This window comes from Bombina bombina, chromosome 3, assembly GCF_027579735.1.
Source record: "Bombina bombina isolate aBomBom1 chromosome 3, aBomBom1.pri, whole genome shotgun sequence".
Taxonomy (NCBI): domain Eukaryota; kingdom Metazoa; phylum Chordata; class Amphibia; order Anura; family Bombinatoridae; genus Bombina; species Bombina bombina.
In genome coordinates, this window is record NC_069501.1 from 1295708551 (window position 1) to 1295729195 (window position 20645).

At 39.9% G+C, this 20645-nt stretch overlaps 1 protein-coding gene across 1 annotated transcript in view; it reads left to right on the top strand.

Moving 5' to 3' along the window:
- Window positions 1-20645, top strand: part of LCMT2 (leucine carboxyl methyltransferase 2) — a 753265-nt gene that overhangs the window by 183854 nt on the left and 548766 nt on the right. Inside the window, exon 7 of the mRNA XM_053705698.1 lies at window positions 3182-3230. Coding sequence (XP_053561673.1) covers window positions 3182-3230 — 49 coding nt within the window. The remainder of the gene's footprint in view (window positions 1-3181; window positions 3231-20645) is intronic.

Sequence of the window (20645 nt, forward strand, 5' to 3'; positions counted from 1 at the left end):
ACTGTAATCGACTCTATTTCAATGAAGATTTTTCTGACGGAGATCAGAAAGTTAAAAATTCTGAATACATGTCGAGCCATTCAGTCCAATCCTCGTCCGTCAGTGGCTCAGTGCATGGAGGTAATCGGATTGATGGTGGCGGCAATGGACATTGTACCGTTTGCACGGTTTCATCTCAGACCTCGGCAATTGAGCATGCTCAGGCAGTGGAATGGAGATTATACAGATCTGTCTCCTCTAATATTTCTAGATCAAGAGACAAGGTATTCTCTTCTATGGTGGTTGTCAGTGGATGATCTGTCTCAGGGGACATGCTTCCGCAGACCCCCATGGGTGATAGTGACAACGGATGCCACTCTGTTAGGTTGGGGAGCAGTTTGGAACTCCCTAAGGGCTCAGGGTGTATGGACTCCGGCGGAGTCTCTACTTCCCATCAATATCCTGGAGTTGAGAGCAATATTCAATGCTCTTCGGGCTTGACCTCAGTTGGCTTCGGCCCAATTCATCAGATTTCAGTCGGATAACATAACGACGGTAGCTTACATTAATCATCAGGGAGGAACGAGGAGTTCCTTAGCGATGACAGAAGTATCCAAGATAATTCGATGGGCAGAGGCTCACTCTTATCTGTCAGCAATCTACATCCCAGGAGTGGACAACTGGGAAGCAGACTTTTTAAGCAGACAGACATTTCATCCGGGGGAGTGGGAACTCCATCCGGAGGTCTTTGCCACTCTGATTCTCAGATGGGGCAGACCGGAATTGGATCTGATGGTGTCTCGTCAGAATGCCAAGCTCCCAAGATACGGATAATACAGTGGGCGGAGTCTCACTCCTGCCATCTGTCAGTGATCTACATCCCAGGGGTGGAAAACTGGGAGGCAGACTTTCTAAGCAGGCTGACATTTCTTCCGGGGGAATGGGAACTCCATCCGGAGATATTTTCCAACCTGATTCTCAGATGGGGCTGTACTGAATACTGTGCTGTGCTAGTGTTAAACAAAAAGTAGCGCTATTGCACCGCTAATATTAGTTAGTTCAAACATGTTTTTAAACACATTGGCAAGTGAAAAGAAAGCTAAAACTGCCTAGTTTCACTTTAAGGCGGTTTTCACTTTACAGCGGTGCTCCGGGCCCTAACCCGCTGTATGAGTGGGGTATACCTGTACTAGTAAACATAAATAATTATAAATATGGCTTATGGAGTTTTTTTTTACATATTAAACATGGAATGTAAAGAAGCACTTATACTCTGAGTACTAGCGCTGCAGAATCTGTTGGCGCTCTACAAATAACCGATAATAATAATACATAGGCTAGAGAGCTGTTACAATAAACAAATACTGCAATTACAGTATCACACTCATTAGTGTAAGTTTAATGAGCTCCTAGCCAATGCACATATTAAATTGACCTATTATGATTTTTACATTTGAGATACTTGTTATTTTTTCTTTTTTGATTCAATAATTTTTATTGGGTTTACAAATTTCACAGCTTGACATCATACAATTCAGATTAACATAGTAAACAGAGAAATGTCAAATGGATATTGTAAACAAACCTGACAGTTTTAACATTTTTTAGAAAGAGTCAGATGTATAGACTGATGGTAAAATATAGGGTAGAAGAATAGAAAAGAGGAAGGTAAGGGAAAAAAGGGAGAGGGAAGGAAAGGGGGGGGGGAAGACAAAACTAGATTTTTCACACTGATCCCATCTGTGTATAGTACTATAGAGCTTAAACATGCCCATACACAACCTGATCCGGGAGGGTAGCGACCACAAAATACTCAGTTTTAAAGCTAGAATCAAATAGCTAATTACTTGTAGATTCGCCACTAGTGTGGTCCATTATCAGAGATCCCCTGTTCCCAGAGGTATATCATGTCAGTGATAAAATCTCATTTACCAATATAATAGTAATGTAGTTTTTCAAGAACTAAGATATGTTCTACGTCGGATATTCACTGTGTATGTGTGGGAATCCTTTGGGTCTTTCAGAGTCTCGGAATTAGCCTTTTTGCACAATCCAACATTAATTGGAGTAGCTTTGTACGATAGACACAGTGAAGTGGTGGAATGAGGTTAAGGAGAATGAGAGAGGGATTGAGAGTTATGTGGGAGCCTAAGATCCTGTTGATACTTTGCTCTAGTTGTGTACAGAAACCAGAAATGAGAGGACAGGTCCACCATATGTAGGTCATAGTGCCTATGCCTCCACAACGTCTCCAACAGGTGTACAAAGCGATCGGGTAGATATGTCTGAGACGGTGCGGTGTCAGGTACCAACGGGCTAATATTTTATAGTTCAATTCAGATATAAGCAATTAGGTAGAGTCTGAGTGAGTCGCTCTGAAGCAATGCTTCCAGTCGTCACTAATAATTTCTAATATTTCTGTATTCCATTTCAGCAAATATACAGGTCGCTGAGCAGGGAAATATCTTTTGAGCATTTTATACGTTAATGAGAGATGTGCTCTCTTAATTTCAGGATTTGTGCATATCTGCTCAAACGCCGTTAGTGGTCTCAGAACATTGTTTGTGTGTGCTGTTAAGTGCATGTCTAATCTGAAGGTACGAGTACCAATTGTCATTATTTAATGATACCCTATCTTTGATCACCCCGGAGTATAACCGTAAATAAATGGGTAGGTTTTGCAAGTAATCAGTGTCGTTCGTGTGAGTAAAAGAGGAATGTTGTAGGAAGATCAAATTATTCAGGAGCGGGGTTAGGGGTGACACTGTGGATGAGATACCTTTACTATGTGTAATTACATAGTCCCACACATCAAGGGTGGCTTTAACATAGTTGTTCTGATATGCTAAAGGAGGCCTATGGGTTTTAGGAAGCCATGCTATATCCCTCATGCATTTAACCCCCAGCAGCGAACTCTCAATGTGGACCCATAAAATAGGATGGGAGTGGTTCTAGGAAATCACTCTGGATAAATGTACAGCCCTATAATAATTCAATAGGTGTGGGGCATTAAGTCCCCCATCGTCTTTGTGTAGATAGAGTATTTTGAGACACCCTAGGTTTTTTGTAAGACCAGATAAATGAGTTGAGCATCCTCTGCTTGGAGCGCAAATACAAGTCAGACAGGGCCATCTGCAATGTCTGGAAGAAATATAAATACTATACTATCATCATTTTAATAGTGTTTATCCTTCCCATCCAGGACAAATGCCCCTGCCTGTGCCAACCCACAAGGAGAGTTTTCATTCAGCGTTGGAGAGAGATATAATTATCATGGTAAAGATCTTGGACATTTTTGGAAATTGTTAAGCCCAAATACTTTAGTTTGTCAGTTATCTTAAATGCAGTATGAGATGCTATGAAGACAACATATTGTGGTGACATATGTAGTAGCATTATTCCCAATTTTTCCATGTTAATGGAAAAGTTAGATACCTGTCCATAGGCTTCCAGAATCTGTATCAAGGCAGGGAGGATAGTAGAAGGGGATCGAAGGGTGAATATCACATCATCTGCGAACAGGCATGTTTGGGTATTGTGTTTGTATTGAATACCGAGGATATCTGTGTTCCCTTGGATCTGTATAGCCAGAATCTCTGGGTTTTTTTTTTTTTTTTTTCAAAGTTTTGCTTTATTAAAAGAAAAAATATTTGATACAGAGTTAAACAACCAAACAATACAGGTTACAATAGGTTCAATGTCACACAATAAGGGAATAGTTACCATTGGAATGGACATAATTGTGCTGGTAATGATCCCTATATTTATTGCCAACATAAATTGAATAAAGAAAAAAGAAAGAAAATTACGTCTATTTGACACATTGCTCAATAAAATGCAGATTTTAACAAAGTGCAACTGAATCTCTTTTACCATGGTCTAAAAAAGAAAAAAAAAAACTTGTGTAAATATGTAAATATGTACATGCTAATTATCCTACAACCTGTGGGCTATTATATCCGCTATGTTTTATCGAATTACAATATTCCTCCCATATGAAATTTAATCCCAAGAAATCATCCAATCTCTTTGTGATATTTTTCTATTACCAATGTATTGGTAACTAGAGTACGCCATTCTATAACTGAGGGGACTTCTACGGATTTCCATTTCCTTGGTATAAGTCTTCTAGGGCAGTTTAGTAATATAATCAGTAGTTTCTTTCATGTAATTAGCAAGAGTCCATGAGCTAGTGACGTATGGGATATACATTCCTACCAGGAGGGGCAAAGTTTCCCAAACCTTAAAATGCCTATAAATACACCCCTCACCACACCCACAATTCAGTTTTACAAACTTTGCCTCCCATGGAGGTGGTGAAGTAAGTTTGTGCTAGATTTCTACGTTGATATGCGCTTCGCAGCAGGCTGAAGCCCAATTTTCCTCTGAGTGCAGTGAATGTCAGAGGGATGTGAAGAGAGTATTGCCTTTTTGAATACCATGATCTTCCTCTAGGGGATCTATTTCATAGGTTCTCTGTTATCGGTCATAGAGATTTCTTCTCCTACCTCCCTTTTCAGATCGACGATATACTCTTATATACCATTACCTCTACTGATTCTCGTTTCAGTACTGGTTTGGCTTTCTACTATATGTAGATGAGTGTCTTAGGGTAAGTAAGTCTTATTTTATTTATGACACTCTAAGCTATGGTTGGGGACTTTATATGTAAAGTTCTAAATATAGGTCTTTAAACTTATATTTGCCATGATTCAGGATAATCAGTATTCCTTCTTTCAGACTGTCAGTTTCTTTTTTTTGGGAAAATGCATATGAATAAATATTTTTTCTTACCTTAAAAAAATTCAATTTGACTTTTTTCTTTGTGGGCTGTTAGGCTCGCGGGTGCAGAAAACTCTTCAATTTATTGCGTCATTTTTGGCACGACCTTTTTTGGCGCAAAATTTTGTCATTTCCGGCGTCATAGTTGACGCTGGAAGTTTTCACGTGGTTGCGTCATTTTCTGACGCATGTGTGTTACAGACGTTTTTTTTTTGCCAAAAAATGTGGGCATCATTTTTGGCGCCAAAAAATTTGGGCGTCATACTTGGCGCCAAAAAAAAATAAAAAATATTTAGTGCCAAAAATGTGGGCGTCATACTTGGCGCCAGTTTTTTTCACATTATTTCAGTCTCACTTTTTTGTTGCTTCTGGTTGCCAGAGGCTTGTTTGTTTTGCATTTTTTCCCATTCCTGAAACTGTCATTTAAGGAATTTGATAATTTTGCTTTATATGTTGTTTTTTCTATTACATATTGCAAGATGTCACAACCTGACCCTGGATCAGAATCTACTTCTGGAAAGACGCTGCCTGATGTTGGTTCTACCAAAGCGAAGTGCATTTGTTGTAAACTTTTGGTAACTGTTCCTCCGGCTGTAGTTTCTGTTGTCATGATAAACTTTCTAACGCAGATAATGTCTCCATTAGTAATAATCCATTACCTGTTGTTTTTCCTTCAACATCTAATGTTCAGGATGTTCCTGTTAATGTAAGAGAATTTGTTTCTAATTCTATTCGGAAGGCTCTGTCTGTTATTCCTCCTTCCAGTAAACATAAAAGGTCTTTTAAAATTTCTCATATTTCAGATGAATTTTTAAGTGACCGCCATCATTCTGACTTATCTATTTCTGATGAGGATCTATCTGGTTCAGAAGATTCTGCCTCAGATATTGACACTGATAAATCTTCATATTTTGTTTAAGATGGAGTTTATTCGTTCTTTACTTAAAAAGTGTTGATTGCATTAGATATGGAGGAGTCTAGTCCTCTTTATATTAAATCTAATAAGCGTTTAAATTCAGTTTTTAAACCTCATGTAGTTATTCCAGAAGTTTTTCCAGTTCCTGATGCTATTTCAGAAGTAATTTCTAGGGAATGGAATAGTCTGGGTACTTCATTTACTCCTTCACCAAGGTTTAAGAAATTGTACCCTTTGCCATCTGATAGCTTAGAGTTTTGGGAAAAAATCCCCAAAGTTAATGGGGCTATCTCTATTGTTGCTAAACGTTACTACTATTCCTACGACAGATAGTACTTCTTTTAAGGATCCTTTAGATAGGAAGCTTGAATCCTTTCTAAGGAAGGCTTATTTATGTTCAGGTAATCTTCTGTCATGCTTTCACCTATCCTTGCTTTCCCTTTAATAGGAGGTGTCTACCATAAGGTATAAAGGTTCCTCCCACAGTCTAATAGTTGCTTGATTATTTTGTTCTACTAGCTCAGAATTATCCAGCTCCTGCATCTTCTGGTATCTCTGTTGTGCAGACCTCACCTCTCTCACCAGCTATCACCTTGTGAGCATCTGCTCTCACTTACCATCTCATTGGAGTAATTTCTAAAGGTCAATCTGTCTCCCTGAAACTCCTGCTCTCTCAGAGCTGACAGTTTCCAACTTCCGGTTTCGGTAACACTGCAGGTGTGACGTCACACGCCGGAGCTGCACACAGACTGTCTCAACTCCAAAGGATCTCCTCCTGTTAGAGTATCTGTACTTCCACTAAATAGTAAGAATTCTTACCTAAATACTCCTCTCTAATGTTAATAATTACCTGGTACCTAAACTATAACTTGTTAACAATCTTTACTAATATTGTGCTGCATCTGTCTGTATGTTTTATATTGGTGTCCTACACTTAGTATCTCTGTCATAAGCTGCCATCCTCCTGACTATAGATTTATTTGTGTAGATTTCCACCATATATCAATGCAAGGTTTATTTCTAATTATGAACATGATTTCATATGTTGCCACCTATTATTTAGGAATAAATCTTCTACACACCTATTAAACAAAACTCATAGAAATCCTTATTAGTTAATTTATATTCTACTACAGTTGGATTCAACTAAAGGATAAATATTTCTTCCTACAGGAATTAGGAAATTCAGCAATTCAGGTGAATATCCTGACATCTTCTTAGACCTGCTATTTCTTTGGCTGATGTTGCTGCAGCTTCCACTTTAGCTTTAGCGCAACAAGTGTCAGACCATAATGCTTATAGCATTGTTAAACTTCTTCAACATGCTAATAACTTTGTTTGTGATGCCATTTTTGATATCATTAGAATTGATGTCAGGTATATGTCTTTAGCTATTTTAGCTAGAAGAGCTTTATGGCTTAAATCTTGGAATGCAGATATGTCTTCTAAGTCAACATTGCTTTCTCTTTCTTTCCAAGGTAATAAATTATTTGGTTCACAGTTGGATTCAATAATTTCAACTGTTACTGGGGGAAGGGAGCCTTTTTGCCTCAGGACAAAAAAATCTAAAGGTAAATATAGGGCTGCTAATCGTTTTCGTTCCTTTCGTCAGAATAAGGAACAGAAGCCTGACCCTTCCCCTAAAGGAACAGTTTCCGTTGGGAAACCTTCTCCAGTCTGGAATAAATCCAAGCCTTTTAGAAAGTCAAAACCAGCTCCTAAATCCGCATGAAGGTGCGACCCTCATTCCAGCACAGCTGGTAGGGGGCAGGTTACGATTTTTCAAAGATGTTTGGATCGATTCGATTCACAGTCTTTGGATTTAGAACATTGTTTCACAAGGGTACAGAATAGGTTTCAAGATAAGGCCGCCTGTGAGAAGATTTTTTTCTCTCACGCATTCCAGCTCAGGCGTTTCTGAAATTTGTTTCAGACCTAGAGTCGGCTGGGGTAATTGTGCCAGTTCCAGTTCTGGAACGGGGTCTGGGGTTTTACTCAAATCTGTTCATTGTACCAAAGAAGGAGAATTCTTTCAGACCAGTTCTGGATCTAAAAATATTGAATCGTTATGTAAGGATACCAACATTCAAAATGGTGACTATAAGGACTATTCTGCCTTTTGTTCAGCAAAGGCATTATATGTCTACAATAGACTTACAGGATGCATATCTTCATATTCCAATTCATCCAGATCACTATCAGTTCCTGAGATTCTCTTTTCTAGACAAGCATTACCAGTTTGTTGCTCTTCCGTTTGGCCTAGCAACAGCTCCAAGGATCTTTTCAAAGGTTCTCTGTGCCCTTCTCTCTGTAATCAGAGAACAGGGTATTGCGGTATTTCCTTATTTGGACGATATCTTGGTACTTGCTCAGTCTTTACATTCTGCAGAATCTCATACGAATCAACTTGTGTTGTTTCTTCAAAGACATGATGACAGGTGCAGTACTTCGCTGAAAATCCAGGGCTGTCGCACTGACAGTCACCCATAAGTGTCAGTAATTTTCCTTTGAGGCTGTTTAGTAACTGTTCTCTATCTAGGAGCCACCTTCTCTCTATTGCTGGGAAAAAAAGTAACTTTTTTGGTATTTGTAATAGCTGGTTTCTGACAGAATTGGAATATTCATAATGTCAAAATATTTTGCAATTTTACTATGATTACCGGACAATATTATCGATGCACAAGTCAAAATATTACCAATTGCTTGTTTCCCAAAATGAGGCTGGCTGTCCCAAAATTTTAAATTATGCCCTGCAGTTCATTCGATGTGTGTTATGTTGGTTCCTGTAATGGTTTTTTAAAATCTGTTCAAATGGAGAATTGCAATTTCCTCTGTATGTGCACTTTATAATTTTGAACAGTTCATCCAGACACAATTCGAAAACAATGAATTTTCGATCATTCATTGTTTTTTTTGTTTTTTTGATGTTTCGACATTTTAGATTTTTTTCTTCTTCTGAAGATGGTGAAGATTAAGATTTTGGGACATAGGACATATCTTTATCATTCACATGTTCTGAAGTTGCAGATTATTCTAATGGAGTGACATTGTCGCATACTGAACTTGTATCTATTTCTTGAACATCTTCAATGCTGTGGCTCATAGTAGGTGAATGTTGTTCAGGTATAATTATTTGTGATTCAGCAACATTTATTGGTGCAAGTATTGACTTCATGTATTGTTTCGTAATTTGCCTGGGTGTGGACATTATTTGAACTGAAGATCTTAACATTTGACGATCGGGTTAATTTGTTGCAGTGTTTTCGTTCATTTTAGGTGTTCTTGGAAGAACATGGTCAATTTTTTTTTTGGGAAATTGAAAATACAATTTGAGTTTTGAGTTTTACGTTGACTTGTAACTGCAGTAAATTAACGTTCAGTAGAATGTTCAGGTCTACTAGAATGTGAACTTTCTGCTACTTCGGTTGCAAAACTATCCATACTTGATAATGTGCTACTGTAATGGTGATCACGTTGCCAAGATGGAATTGAGGTCTCTGGATTTATCTCCAATATATCTTCGCTATCACTTTGTATTTCATTGACACGTGCAGTAGACACATTGACAATGTCACTACTCACCCGTGATGTTGAGGGTTGTTCTATTTGAAATGGTAACTCTACTGTTGTTTATGTACATGCAAAGTTGGAATTTCATCTTTTTTCAGAGTTTTATGTGAACCGATCATTGGTAAAATGTTTGGAACATATTCTAGAATTAACAGTACTTTTTGGTTGCATAATCTTTTGGACCATAGTTTCTGGATTTGTCAATGATTGTCCTGTAATTTCCATCCATTTACGTATTCTATTTGGTGAACATGGGAAACAATGTAGACTAACTTCTGGTGTTTTGGATCTGTTGTGTTTTGAAGCACATCCTTTCACAAAACATTTTGGCATCTACAAAAAATATAAAAATTCAGATTTTAAAATATAATATATGTATTCATATTCATCCATAAATATTGGTCTATGCACAGATATAAGATACAGAAGCAGGTATATGTACACAATGCTATAAAGTGATAGGATTATAACTACTTTATTAGGTTGTGGCTTAAAAACACAAAGGCCTAGATTTGGAGTTTTGCGTTAGAAGGGGTGCGGTAGCTACGCATGCTTTTTTTTGGCCGCACCTTTTAAATACCGCTGGTATTTAGAGTTCACAGAATGGCTGGGTTTTCAGTGCGTTAGGCTCCAAAAAGGGAGCGTAGAGCATAATTTACCGCCATTGCAACTCTCAATACCAGCGGTGCTTACGGACGCGGCCAGCTTCAAAAACGTGCTCGTGCACGATTCCCCCATAGGAAACAATGGGGCAGTTTGAGCTGAAAAAAAAACCTAACACCTGCAAAAAAGCAGCGTTAAGCTCCTAACGCAGCCCCATTGTTTCCTATGGGGAAACACTTCCTATGTCTGCACCTAACACCCTAACATGTACCCCGAGTCTAAACACCCCTAACCTTACACTTATTAACCCCTAATCTGCCGCCCCCGCTATCGCTGACCCCTGCATATTATTATTAACCCCTAATCTGCCGCTCTGTACACCGCCGCAACCTACATTATACCTATGTACCCCTAATCTGCTGCCCATAACACCGCCGACCCCTATATTATGTTTATTAACCCCTAATCTGCCGACCGGACCTCACCGCTACTATAATAAATGTATTAACCCCTAATCCGCCTCACTAACCCTATAATAAATAGTATTAACCCCTAATCTGCCCTCTCTAACATCGCCGACACCTAACTTCAAGTATTAACCCCTAATCTGCCGACCGGACCTCACCGCTACTCTAATAAATTTTTTAACCCCTAAAGCTAAGTCTAACCCCAACACTAACACCCCCCTAAATTAAATATAATTTAAATCTAACAAAATAAATTAACTCTTATTAAATAAATTATTCCTATTTAAAGCTAAATACTTACCTGTAAAATAAACCCTAATATAGCTACAATATAAATTATAATTATATTGTAGCTATTTTAGGATTTATATTTATTTTACAGCTAACTTTGTATTTATTTTAACCAGGTACAATAGCTATTAAATAGTTAATAACTATTTAATAGCTACCTAGTTAAAATAATTACAAAATTACCTGTAAAATAAATCCTAACCTAAGTTACAATTAAACCTAACACTACACTATAATTAAATTAATTAAATAAAATACCTACAATTAAACCTAACACTACACTATCAATAAATTAATTAAATAAAATACCTACAATTATCTACAATTAAACCTAACACTACACTATCAATAAATAAATTAAATAAAATACCTACAAATAAATACAATTAAATAAACTAAAGTACAAAAAATAAAAAAATAATTACAAACATAATAAAAATATTACAACAATTTTAAACTAATTACACCTACTCTAAGCCCCCTAATAAAATAACAAAGCCCCCCAAAATAAAAAAATGCCCTACCCTATTCTAAAATTAAAATAGAAAAGCTCTTTTACCTTACCAGCCCTTAAAAGGGCCTTTTGCGGGGCATACCCCAAAGAATTCAGCTCTTTTGCCTGTAAAAAAAAACATACAATACCCCCCCCCCCCCAACATTACAACCCACCAACATACCCCTAATCTAACCCAAACCCCCCTTAAATAAACCTAACACTAAGCCCCTGAAGATCTTCCTACCTTGTCTTCACCATGCCAGGTATCACCGATCGCTCCAGGCTCCGAAGTCTTCATCCAAGCCCAAGCTGGGGCTGGAGATCCATCATCCGGCTGAAGTCTTCTATCAAGCAGCGGCTGAAGAGGTCCAGAAGAGGCTCCAAAGTCTTCATCCTATCCAGGCAGAAGAGTAGATCCGGACCGGCAACCATCTTCTTCCAATCGGTGACAAGCGGCTCCATCTTGAAGACCTCCGGCGCGGATCCATCCTCTTCTTGCGACGTCCTAAGTCCGAATGAAGGTTCCTTTAAATGACGTCATCCAAGATGGCGTCCCTCGAATTCCGATTGGCTGATAGGATTCTATCAGCCAATCGGAATTAAAGGTAGGAAAATTCTGATTGGCTGATGGAATCAGCCAATCAGATTCAAGTTCAATCCGATTGGCTGATCCGATCAGCCAATCAGATTGAGCTTGCATTCTATTGGCTGTTCCGATCAGCCAATAGAATGCGAGCTCAATCTGATTGGCTGATCGGATCAGCCAATCAGATTGAACTTGATTCTGATTGGCTGATTCCATCAGCCAATCAGAATTTTCCTACCTTTAATTCCGATTGGCTGATAGAATCCTATCAGCCAATCGGAATTCGAGGGACGCCATCTTGGATGACGTCCCTTAAAGGAACCTTCATTTGTCGTCTAGTCGTCGGAAGAAGAGGATGGATCCGCGCCGGATGTCTTCAAGATGGAGCCGGTCGTCATCGGATGGAAGAACATAGAAGATGCGGCTTGGATGAAGATGTTTGCCGGTCCGGATCGACTCTTCTGCCCGGATAGGATGAAGACTTCTGCCCGAAGATGGAATTCTTTAGCCGCCGCTTGGATCCAGACTTCAGCCGGAGGATGGACGTCACTCTTCAGCCCCCGCTTGGGCTTGGATGAAGATTTCGGAGGCTCTTCTGGACCGATCGGGACCCGGTGTGGTGAAGACAAGGTAGGGAGATCTTCAGGGGCTTAGTGTTAGGTTTATTTAAGGGGGGTTTGGGTTAGATTAGGGGTATGTGGGTGGTGGGTTGTAATGTTGGGGGGGGGTATTGTATGGTTTTTTTTTTACAGGCAAAAGAGCTGAATTCTTTGGGGCATGCCCCGCAAAGGGCCCTTTTAAGGGCTGGTAAGGTTAAAGAGCTTTTCTATTTTAATTTTAGAATAGGGTAGAGCATTTTTTTATTTTGGGGGGCTTTGTTATTTTATTAGGGGGCTTAGAGTAGGTGTAATTAGTTTAAAATTGTTGTAATACTTTTCTAATGTTTGTACATATTTTTTTATTTTTTGTAACTTAGTTCTTTTTTAGTTTTTGTACTTTAGTTAATTTCATTGTATTTATTTGTAGGTATTGTATTTAATTAATTTATTGATAGTGTAGTGTTAGGTTTAATTGTAACTTAGGTTAGGATTTATTTTACAGGTAATTTTGTAATTATTTTAAATAGGTATCTATTAAATAGTAAATAACTATTTAATAGCTATTGTACCTGGTTAAAATAAATACAAAGTTGCCTGTAAAATAAATATATTCCTAAAATAGCTATAATATAATTATAATTTATATTGTAGCTATATTAGGGTTTATTTTACAGGTAAGTATTTAGCTTTAAATAGGAATAATTTATTTAATAAGAGTTAATTTATTTCGTTAGATTTAAATTATATTTAACTTAGGGGGGTGTTAGGGTTAGAATTAGCTTTAGGGGTTAAAAAATGTATTAGAGTAGCGGTGAGGTCCGGTCGGCAGATTAGGGGTTAATGCTTGAAGTTAGGTGTTGGCGATGTTAGGGAGTGCAGATTAGGGGTTAATACTATTTATTATAGGGTTATTGAGGCGGGAGTGAGGCGGATTAGGGGTTAATACATTTATTATAGTGGCGGTGAGGTCTGGTCGGCAGATTAGGGGTTAATAATTGTAGGTAGGTGGAGGCGACGTTGTGGGGGGCAGATTAGGGGTTAATAAATATAATATAGGGGTCGGCAGTGTTAGGGGCAGCAGGTTAGGGGTACATAGGGATAATGTAGCTGGCAGCGGTGTGCGGTCGGCAGATTAGGGGTTAAAAATTTTTAATAGAGTGGCGGCGGTGTGGGGGGGCCTCGGTTTAGGGGTACATAGGTAGTTTATGGGTGTTAGTGTACTTTAGAGCACAGTAGTTAAGAGCTTTATGAACCGGCGTTAGCCCAGAAAGCTCTTAACTCCTGTTTTTTTTTCTGCGGCTGGAGTTTTGTCGTTAGATTTCTAACGCTCACTTCAGCCACGACTCTAAATACTGGCGTTAGAAAGATCCCAATTGGCGTAGGGGGATCTGCGGTATGGAAAAGTCGCGGCTGCAAAGTGAGCGTTAGACCCTTTAATGACTGACTCCAAATACCAGCGGGCGGTAAAATCCAGCGTTAGTAGCCTCTAACGCTGGTTTTGACGGCTACCGCCAAACTCTAAATCTAGACGAAAATTAGCTAATACGTATAAAAAAAAGATAATCTCGTACATGTTATACTCTGCAGCTATGGAAAAAAATGTAAACACATTAATGGAAAAACAATTTGATAGTATACTAAGCAAGCACTAAAACAAATCATGATCTCAATATAACAATTATAATTATTATAAAGACTCATTAACAACTGAATGCTCTATATGAATCAGGACAAAATAAATTATTTTTAAATGGACCCTTTAATGCAAATTTCAAAATCGGTCACAATTTTTTCTTTTTAAGCTGTACAATCAGATCAAAATTCAATGTCTTAATTCTTACCTTATAAAATAAGATGAGATTTTTCGTATGTCGGCGAATAATTTCAAATTGTAAATTGTTTATCCAAATCTGATAAAATAAAAAAAAAAACACAATTAAATAAATTAACAATGTATATAAATATCAATAATAAACAATAAAAAAATGATAATTCTTTGTATTTAGTGTATATAGTTAAAGTCAATATTATTTTTTTATACTGTTAATAATGGTGGTTTTATCCTGAAGTAATAATGAACAATTAGTTAATATTTATCAATTACAAGTTAAAATATAAAAAATTTAAAGTGAGTATAAGCACAATGAGTCTAAACAGTCAGCAGCAGCAGAGACGCTCAGGAGCAGCAACAGAGGAGGACAAGGAATGGGGTTGAGCAAGTTATGTGCCTTATATTGAGTTATATTTTGTTTCTCTATCTAAGATAGAGGCTGTATAGCTTGCTTTGTTTTAAATACTGCAGTGCCATAACGTGTGTGTGGGGTGGCCTGTGTCTCTTTGTGTGTCTGTGTGTGTGTGTGGGGGGGTGGTTTGTGTCTCTTTGTGTGTGTGTGTGTGTGGGTCTGTGTCTCTTTGTGTGTGTGTGTGTGTGTGTGTGTGTGTCTGTCTGTGTGTGTGGGGTGGTCTGTGTCTCTTTGTGTGTCTGTGTGTGTGGGGTGGTCTGTCTCTTTGTGTGTCTGTGTGTGTGTGGGGTGGTCTGTGTCTCTTTGTGTGTGTGTGTGTGGGGTGGTCTGTGTCTCTTTGTGTGTGTGTGTGTGGGGTGGTCTGTGTCTCTTTGTGTGTCTGTGTGTGTGTGTGTGTGGGGTGGTCTGTGTCTCTTTGTGTGTGTGTGTGGGGTGGTCTGTGTCTCTTTGTGTGTATGTGTGTGTGTGTGGGGTGGTCTGTGTCTCTTTGTGTGTGTGTGTGTTTCTTAGTCTGGGTTTGTGTGGGTCTCTGTATGTGTAAGTATGTGTGTGTATGTGTGTGTGGGGTGGTCTGTGTCTCTTTGTGTGTGTATGTATGTGTGTGTTTCCTAGTCTGGGTATGTGTGGGTATCTGTATGTGTAAGTGTGTGTGTGTGTATGTATGTGTGTGTGGGGTGGTCTGTGTCTCTTTGTGTGTGTATGTATGTGTGTGTTTCTTAGTCTGGGTATGTGTGGGTATCTGTATGTGTAAGTGTGTGTGTGTGTATGTATGTGTGTGTGGGGTGGTCTGTGTCTCTTTGTGTGTGTATGTATGTGTGGGGTGGTCTGTGTCTCTTTGTGTGTGTGTGTGTGTATGTATGTGTGTGTGGGGTGGTCTGTGTGTATGTGTGTGGGGTGGTCTGTGTGTGTGTGTGTGGGGTGGTCTGTGTGTGTGTGTGTGGGGGGTGGTCTGTGTCTTTGTGTGTGTGGGGGGGGGGGTGGTCTGTGTCTCTATGTATGTGTGTGTGGGGTGGTCTGTGTCTCTTTGTGTGTGTGTGTGTGTATGTATGTGTGTGTGGGGTGGTCTGTGTCTCTTTGTGTGTGTGTGTGTATGTGTGTGTGGGGTGGTCTGTGTCTCTTTGTGTGTGTGTGTGTGTGTGTTTCTTAGTCTGGGTATGTGTGGGTCTCTGTATGTGTAAGTATGTGTGTGGGTGTAGGTTAGGGTTGCCACCTTTCTTGGAAGAAAATACCGGCCATGCTAATTAACATAAATTTGCATAAATAATTAAATAGCATAACTCAAAAACTAAAGCTGATAGGACTGATTTTAAATGCTCATTTGTTTATAACTAGTATTCATCACACCCAGAAGAAGTTTCACTTTGACAGGGGCTTTCTTTCAATATTTATTTATTTTCTACATTGAAATGAACCTTAAAAATACCGGTCATGTCAGTAAAATACCGGCTGGGTGACAACCCTAGTGTAGGTGTGTGTGAAGGGGGGGTCTGTGTGGGTGTAGGGGGGTCTGTGTATGTGTGTGTTTGTGTATGTGTGTGGATGTAGGTCTGTGGGTGTGAAGGGGGGTCTGTGTATGTGTGTGGTGGTATGTGTGTGTGTGTAGGTCTCTTTGTTTGTATTTGTGGGTATGTGTGTGTGTTTGTGTGGGTCTGTATGTTTTTTGGTTCTATTTGCATGTGTGTGAGGTGTTTGTGTGTGTGTTGGGAGATCTGTGTGGGTGTGTTCAGTGTATGTTGATTTGTGTGTGTTTGTGATCTGTGTATGTGCGGGCATGGGTGTGTATGTAATGATTACTCATATGACACAAAGCCAAATATATACTTTCATTTTGTTAAAAGTATTGTAAGTGGCCCCCCAGGTAATTTGAATTTGAGACCCCTGGTTAAAAATAAAATAAATTTGACCTTAACAATACATCTCTATATTAATTTTTTTAATAAAGATTTCGAGAAAAATGCAAAACCATGATAATATACTTAATTAATAAATGATTAAAATTGAATTTATATATTTCAATATGGAAATTTTTAGTTTTGGAATTAATAACATTTCTCCAACATAGGTGTGTCCGGTCCACGGCGTCATCCTTACTTGTGGGATATTCTCTTCCCCAACAGGAAATGGCAAAGAGCCCAGCAAAGCTGGTCACATGATCCCTCCTAGGCTCCGCCTACCCCAGTCATTCTCTTTGCCGTTGTACAGGCAACATCTCCACGGAGATGGCTTAGAGTTTTTTAGTGTTTAACTGTAGTTTTTCATTATTCAATCAAGAGTTTGTTATTTTCAAATAGTGCTGGTACGTACTATTTACTCAGAAACAGAAAAGAGATGAAGAATTCTGTTTGTATGAGGAAAATGATTTTAGCAACCGTAACTAAAATCCATGGCTGTTCCACACAGGACTGTTGAGAGCATTAACTTCAGTTGGGGGGAACAGTTTGCAGTCCTTTGCTGCTTGAGGTATGACACATTCTAACAAGACGATGTAATGCTGGAAGCTGTCATTTTCCCTATGGGATCCGGTAAGCCATGTTTATTACGATTGTAAATAAGGGCTTCACAAGGGCTTATTTAGACTGTAGACATTTTTTGGGCTAAATCGATTGATATTAACACTTATTTAGCCTTGAGGAATCATTTATTCTGGGTATTTTGATATAATAATATCGGCAGGCACTGTTTTAGACACCTTATTCTTTAGGGGCTTTCCCAAAGCATAGGCAGAGTCTCATTTTCGCGCCGGTGTTGCGCACTTGTTTTTGAGAGGCATGGCATGCAGTCGCATGTGAGAGGAGCTCTGATACTTATAAAAGACTTCTGAAGGCATCATTTGGTATCGTATTCCCCTTGGGTTTGGTTGGGTCTCAGCAAAGCAGATACCAGGGACTGTAAAGGGGTTAAAGCTTAAAACGGCTCCGGTTCCGTTATTTTAAGGGTTAAAGCTTCCAAAATTGGTGTGCAATATTTTCAAGGCTTTAAGACACTGTGGTGAAAGTTTGGTGAATTTTGAACAATTCCTTCATGTTTTTTCGCAATTGCAGTAATAAAGTGTGTTCAGTTTAAAATTTAAAGTGAGATACAAGTAAATCAGAGGACCAGAGACTCACTCCGTTGGTGGCTGTCCCTGGACAACCTGTCACGAGGGATGACATTCCACAGACCAGAGTGGGTCATTGTCACGACCGACGCCAGTCTGATGGGCTGGGGCGCGGTCTGGGGATCCCTGAAAGCTCAGGGTCTTTGGTCTCGGGAAGAATCTCTTCTACCGATAAATATTCTGGAACTGAGAGCGATATTCAATGCTCTCAAGGCTTGGCCTCAGCTAGCGAGGACCAAGTTCATACGGTTTCAATCAGACAACATGACGACTGTTGCGTACATCAACCATCAGGGGGGAACAAGGAGTTCCCTAGCGATGGAAGAAGTGACCAAGATTATTCTATGGGCGGAGTCTCACTCCTGCCACCTGTCTGCTATCCACATCCCGGGAGTGGAAAATTGGGGAAGCGGATTTTCTGAGTCGTCAGACATTGCATCCGGGGGAGTGGGAACTCCATCCGGAAATCTTTGCCCAAGTCACGCAACTTTGGGGCATTCCAGACATGGATCTGATGGCCTCTCGTCAGAACTTCAAAGTTCCTTGCTACGGGTCCAGATCCAGGGATCCCAAGGCGGCTCTAGTGGATGCACTAGTAGCACCTTGGACCTTCAAACTAGCTTATGTGTTCCCGCCGTTTCCTCTCATCCCCAGGCTGGTAGCCAGGATCAATCAGGAGAGGGCGTCGGTGATCTTGATAGCTCCTGCGTGGCCACGCAGGACTTGGTATGCAGATCTGGTGAATATGTCATCGGCTCCACCTTGGAAGCTACCTTTGAGACGAGACCTTCTTGTTCAGGGTCCGTTCGAACATCCGAATCTGGTTTCACTCCAGCTGACTGCTTGGAGATTGAACGCTTGATTTTATCGAAGCGAGGTTTCTCAGATTCTGTTATCGATACTCTTGTTCAGGCCAGAAAGCCTGTAACTAGAAAGATTTACCACAAAATTTGGAAAAAATATATCTGTTGGTGTGAATCTAAAGGATTCCCTTGGGACAAGGTTAAGATTCCTAGGATTCTATCCTTCCTTCAAGAAGGATTGGAAAAAGGATTATCGGCAAGTTCCCTGAAGGGACAGATTTCTGCCTTGTCGGTGTTACTTCACAAAAAACTGGCAGCTGTGCCAGATGTTCAAGCCTTTGTTCAGGCTCTGGTTAGAATCAAGCCTGTTTACAAACCTTTGACTCCTCCTTGGAGTCTCAATTTAGTTCTTTCAGTTCTTCAGGGGGTTCCGTTTGAACCCTTACATTCCGTTGATATTAAGTTATTATCTTGGAAAGTTTTGTTTTTAGTTGCAATTTCTTCTGCTAGAAGAGTTTCAGAATTATCTGCTCTGCAGTGTTCTCCTCCTTATCTGGTGTTCCATGCAGATAAGGTGGTTTTACGTACTAAACCTGGTTTTCTTCCAAAAGTTGTTTCTAACAAAAACATTAACCAGGAGATTATCGTACCTTCTCTGTGTCCGAAACCAGTTTCAAAGAAGGAACGCTTGTTGCACAATTTGGATGTTGTTCGCGCTCTAAAATTCTATTTAGATGCTACAAAGGATTTTAGACAAACATCTTCCCTGTTTGTTGTTTATTCAGGGAAAAGGAGAGGTCAAAAAGCAACTTCTACCTCTCTCTCTTTTTGGATTAAAAGCATCATCAGATTGGCTTACGAGACTGCCGGACGGCAGCCTCCCGAAAGAATCACGGCTCATTCCACTAGGGCTGTGGCTTCCACATGGGCCTTCAAGAACGAGGCTTCTGTTGATCAGATATGTAGGGCAGCGACTTGGTCTTCACTGCACACTTTTACCAAATTTTACAAGTTTGATACTTTTGCTTCTTCTGAGGCTATTTTTGGGAGAAAGGTTTTGCAAGCCGTGGTGCCTTCCATTTAGGTGACCTGATTTGCTCCCTCCCTTCATCCGTGTCCTAAAGCTTTGGTATTGGTTCCCACAAGTAAGGATGACGCCGTGGACCGGACACACCTATGTTGGAGAAAACAGAATTTATGTTTACCTGATAAATTTCTTTCTCCAACGGTGTGTCCGGTCCACGGCCCGCCCTGGTTTTTTAATCAGGTCTGATAATTTATTTTCTTTAACTACAGTCACCACGGTACCATATGGTTTCTCCTATGCTATTATTCCTCCTTAACGTCGGTCGAATGACTGGGGTAGGCGGAGCCTAGGAGGGATCATGTGACCAGCTTTGCTGGGCTCTTTGCCATTTCCTGTTGGGGAAGAGAATATCCCACAAGTAAGGATGACGCCGTGGACCGGACACACCGTTGGAGAAAGAAATTTATCAGGTAAACATAAATTCTGTTTTTAAATTAGGGGTAGATAAAAGGTGAGCTAAAATCCTCCACTACACACAAAATATAGAAAAATAACTCATTCAGGCCCATTTATCAAGCTCCGTACGGAGCTTGAAGGGCCGTGTTTCTGGCGAGTCTTCAGACTCGCCAGAAACACAAGTTATGAAGCAGCGGTCTAAAGACCGCTGCTCCATAACCCTGTCCGCCTGCTCTGAACAGGCGGACAGGAATCGCCGGACATCAACCCGATCGAATACGATCGGGTTGATTGACAGCTCCCTGCTGGCTGCCGATTGGCCGCGAGTCAGCAGGGGGCGGCGTTGCACCAGCAGCTCTTGTGAGCTGCTGGTGCAATGTTAAATGCGGAGAGCGTATTGCTCTCCGCATTTAGCGAGGTCTTGCGGACCTGATCCGCAGTGTCGGATCAGGTCCGCAAGCCCTTTGATAAATGGGCCTGATTGTGTAGTTCATTAACAAATCTAGACAGGCCCGAAGGCGTGTTTTCCCACAGAAAACCTCTGAATTACATTGTTTCCAATGCAGCAAAGGATTCTGGGTAAGATATGCAAATTAAATACACAATGACAAAACTTTTTACTTCAGTCTGCTTTTCAGCAGGTTCCCTTTACGCCAAAGTATCGCCGTTCACACAGCTTATAAACTTAGCTAGGGTTAGTGCAGTGATTCATCGTCTGTCCTGGGATGGT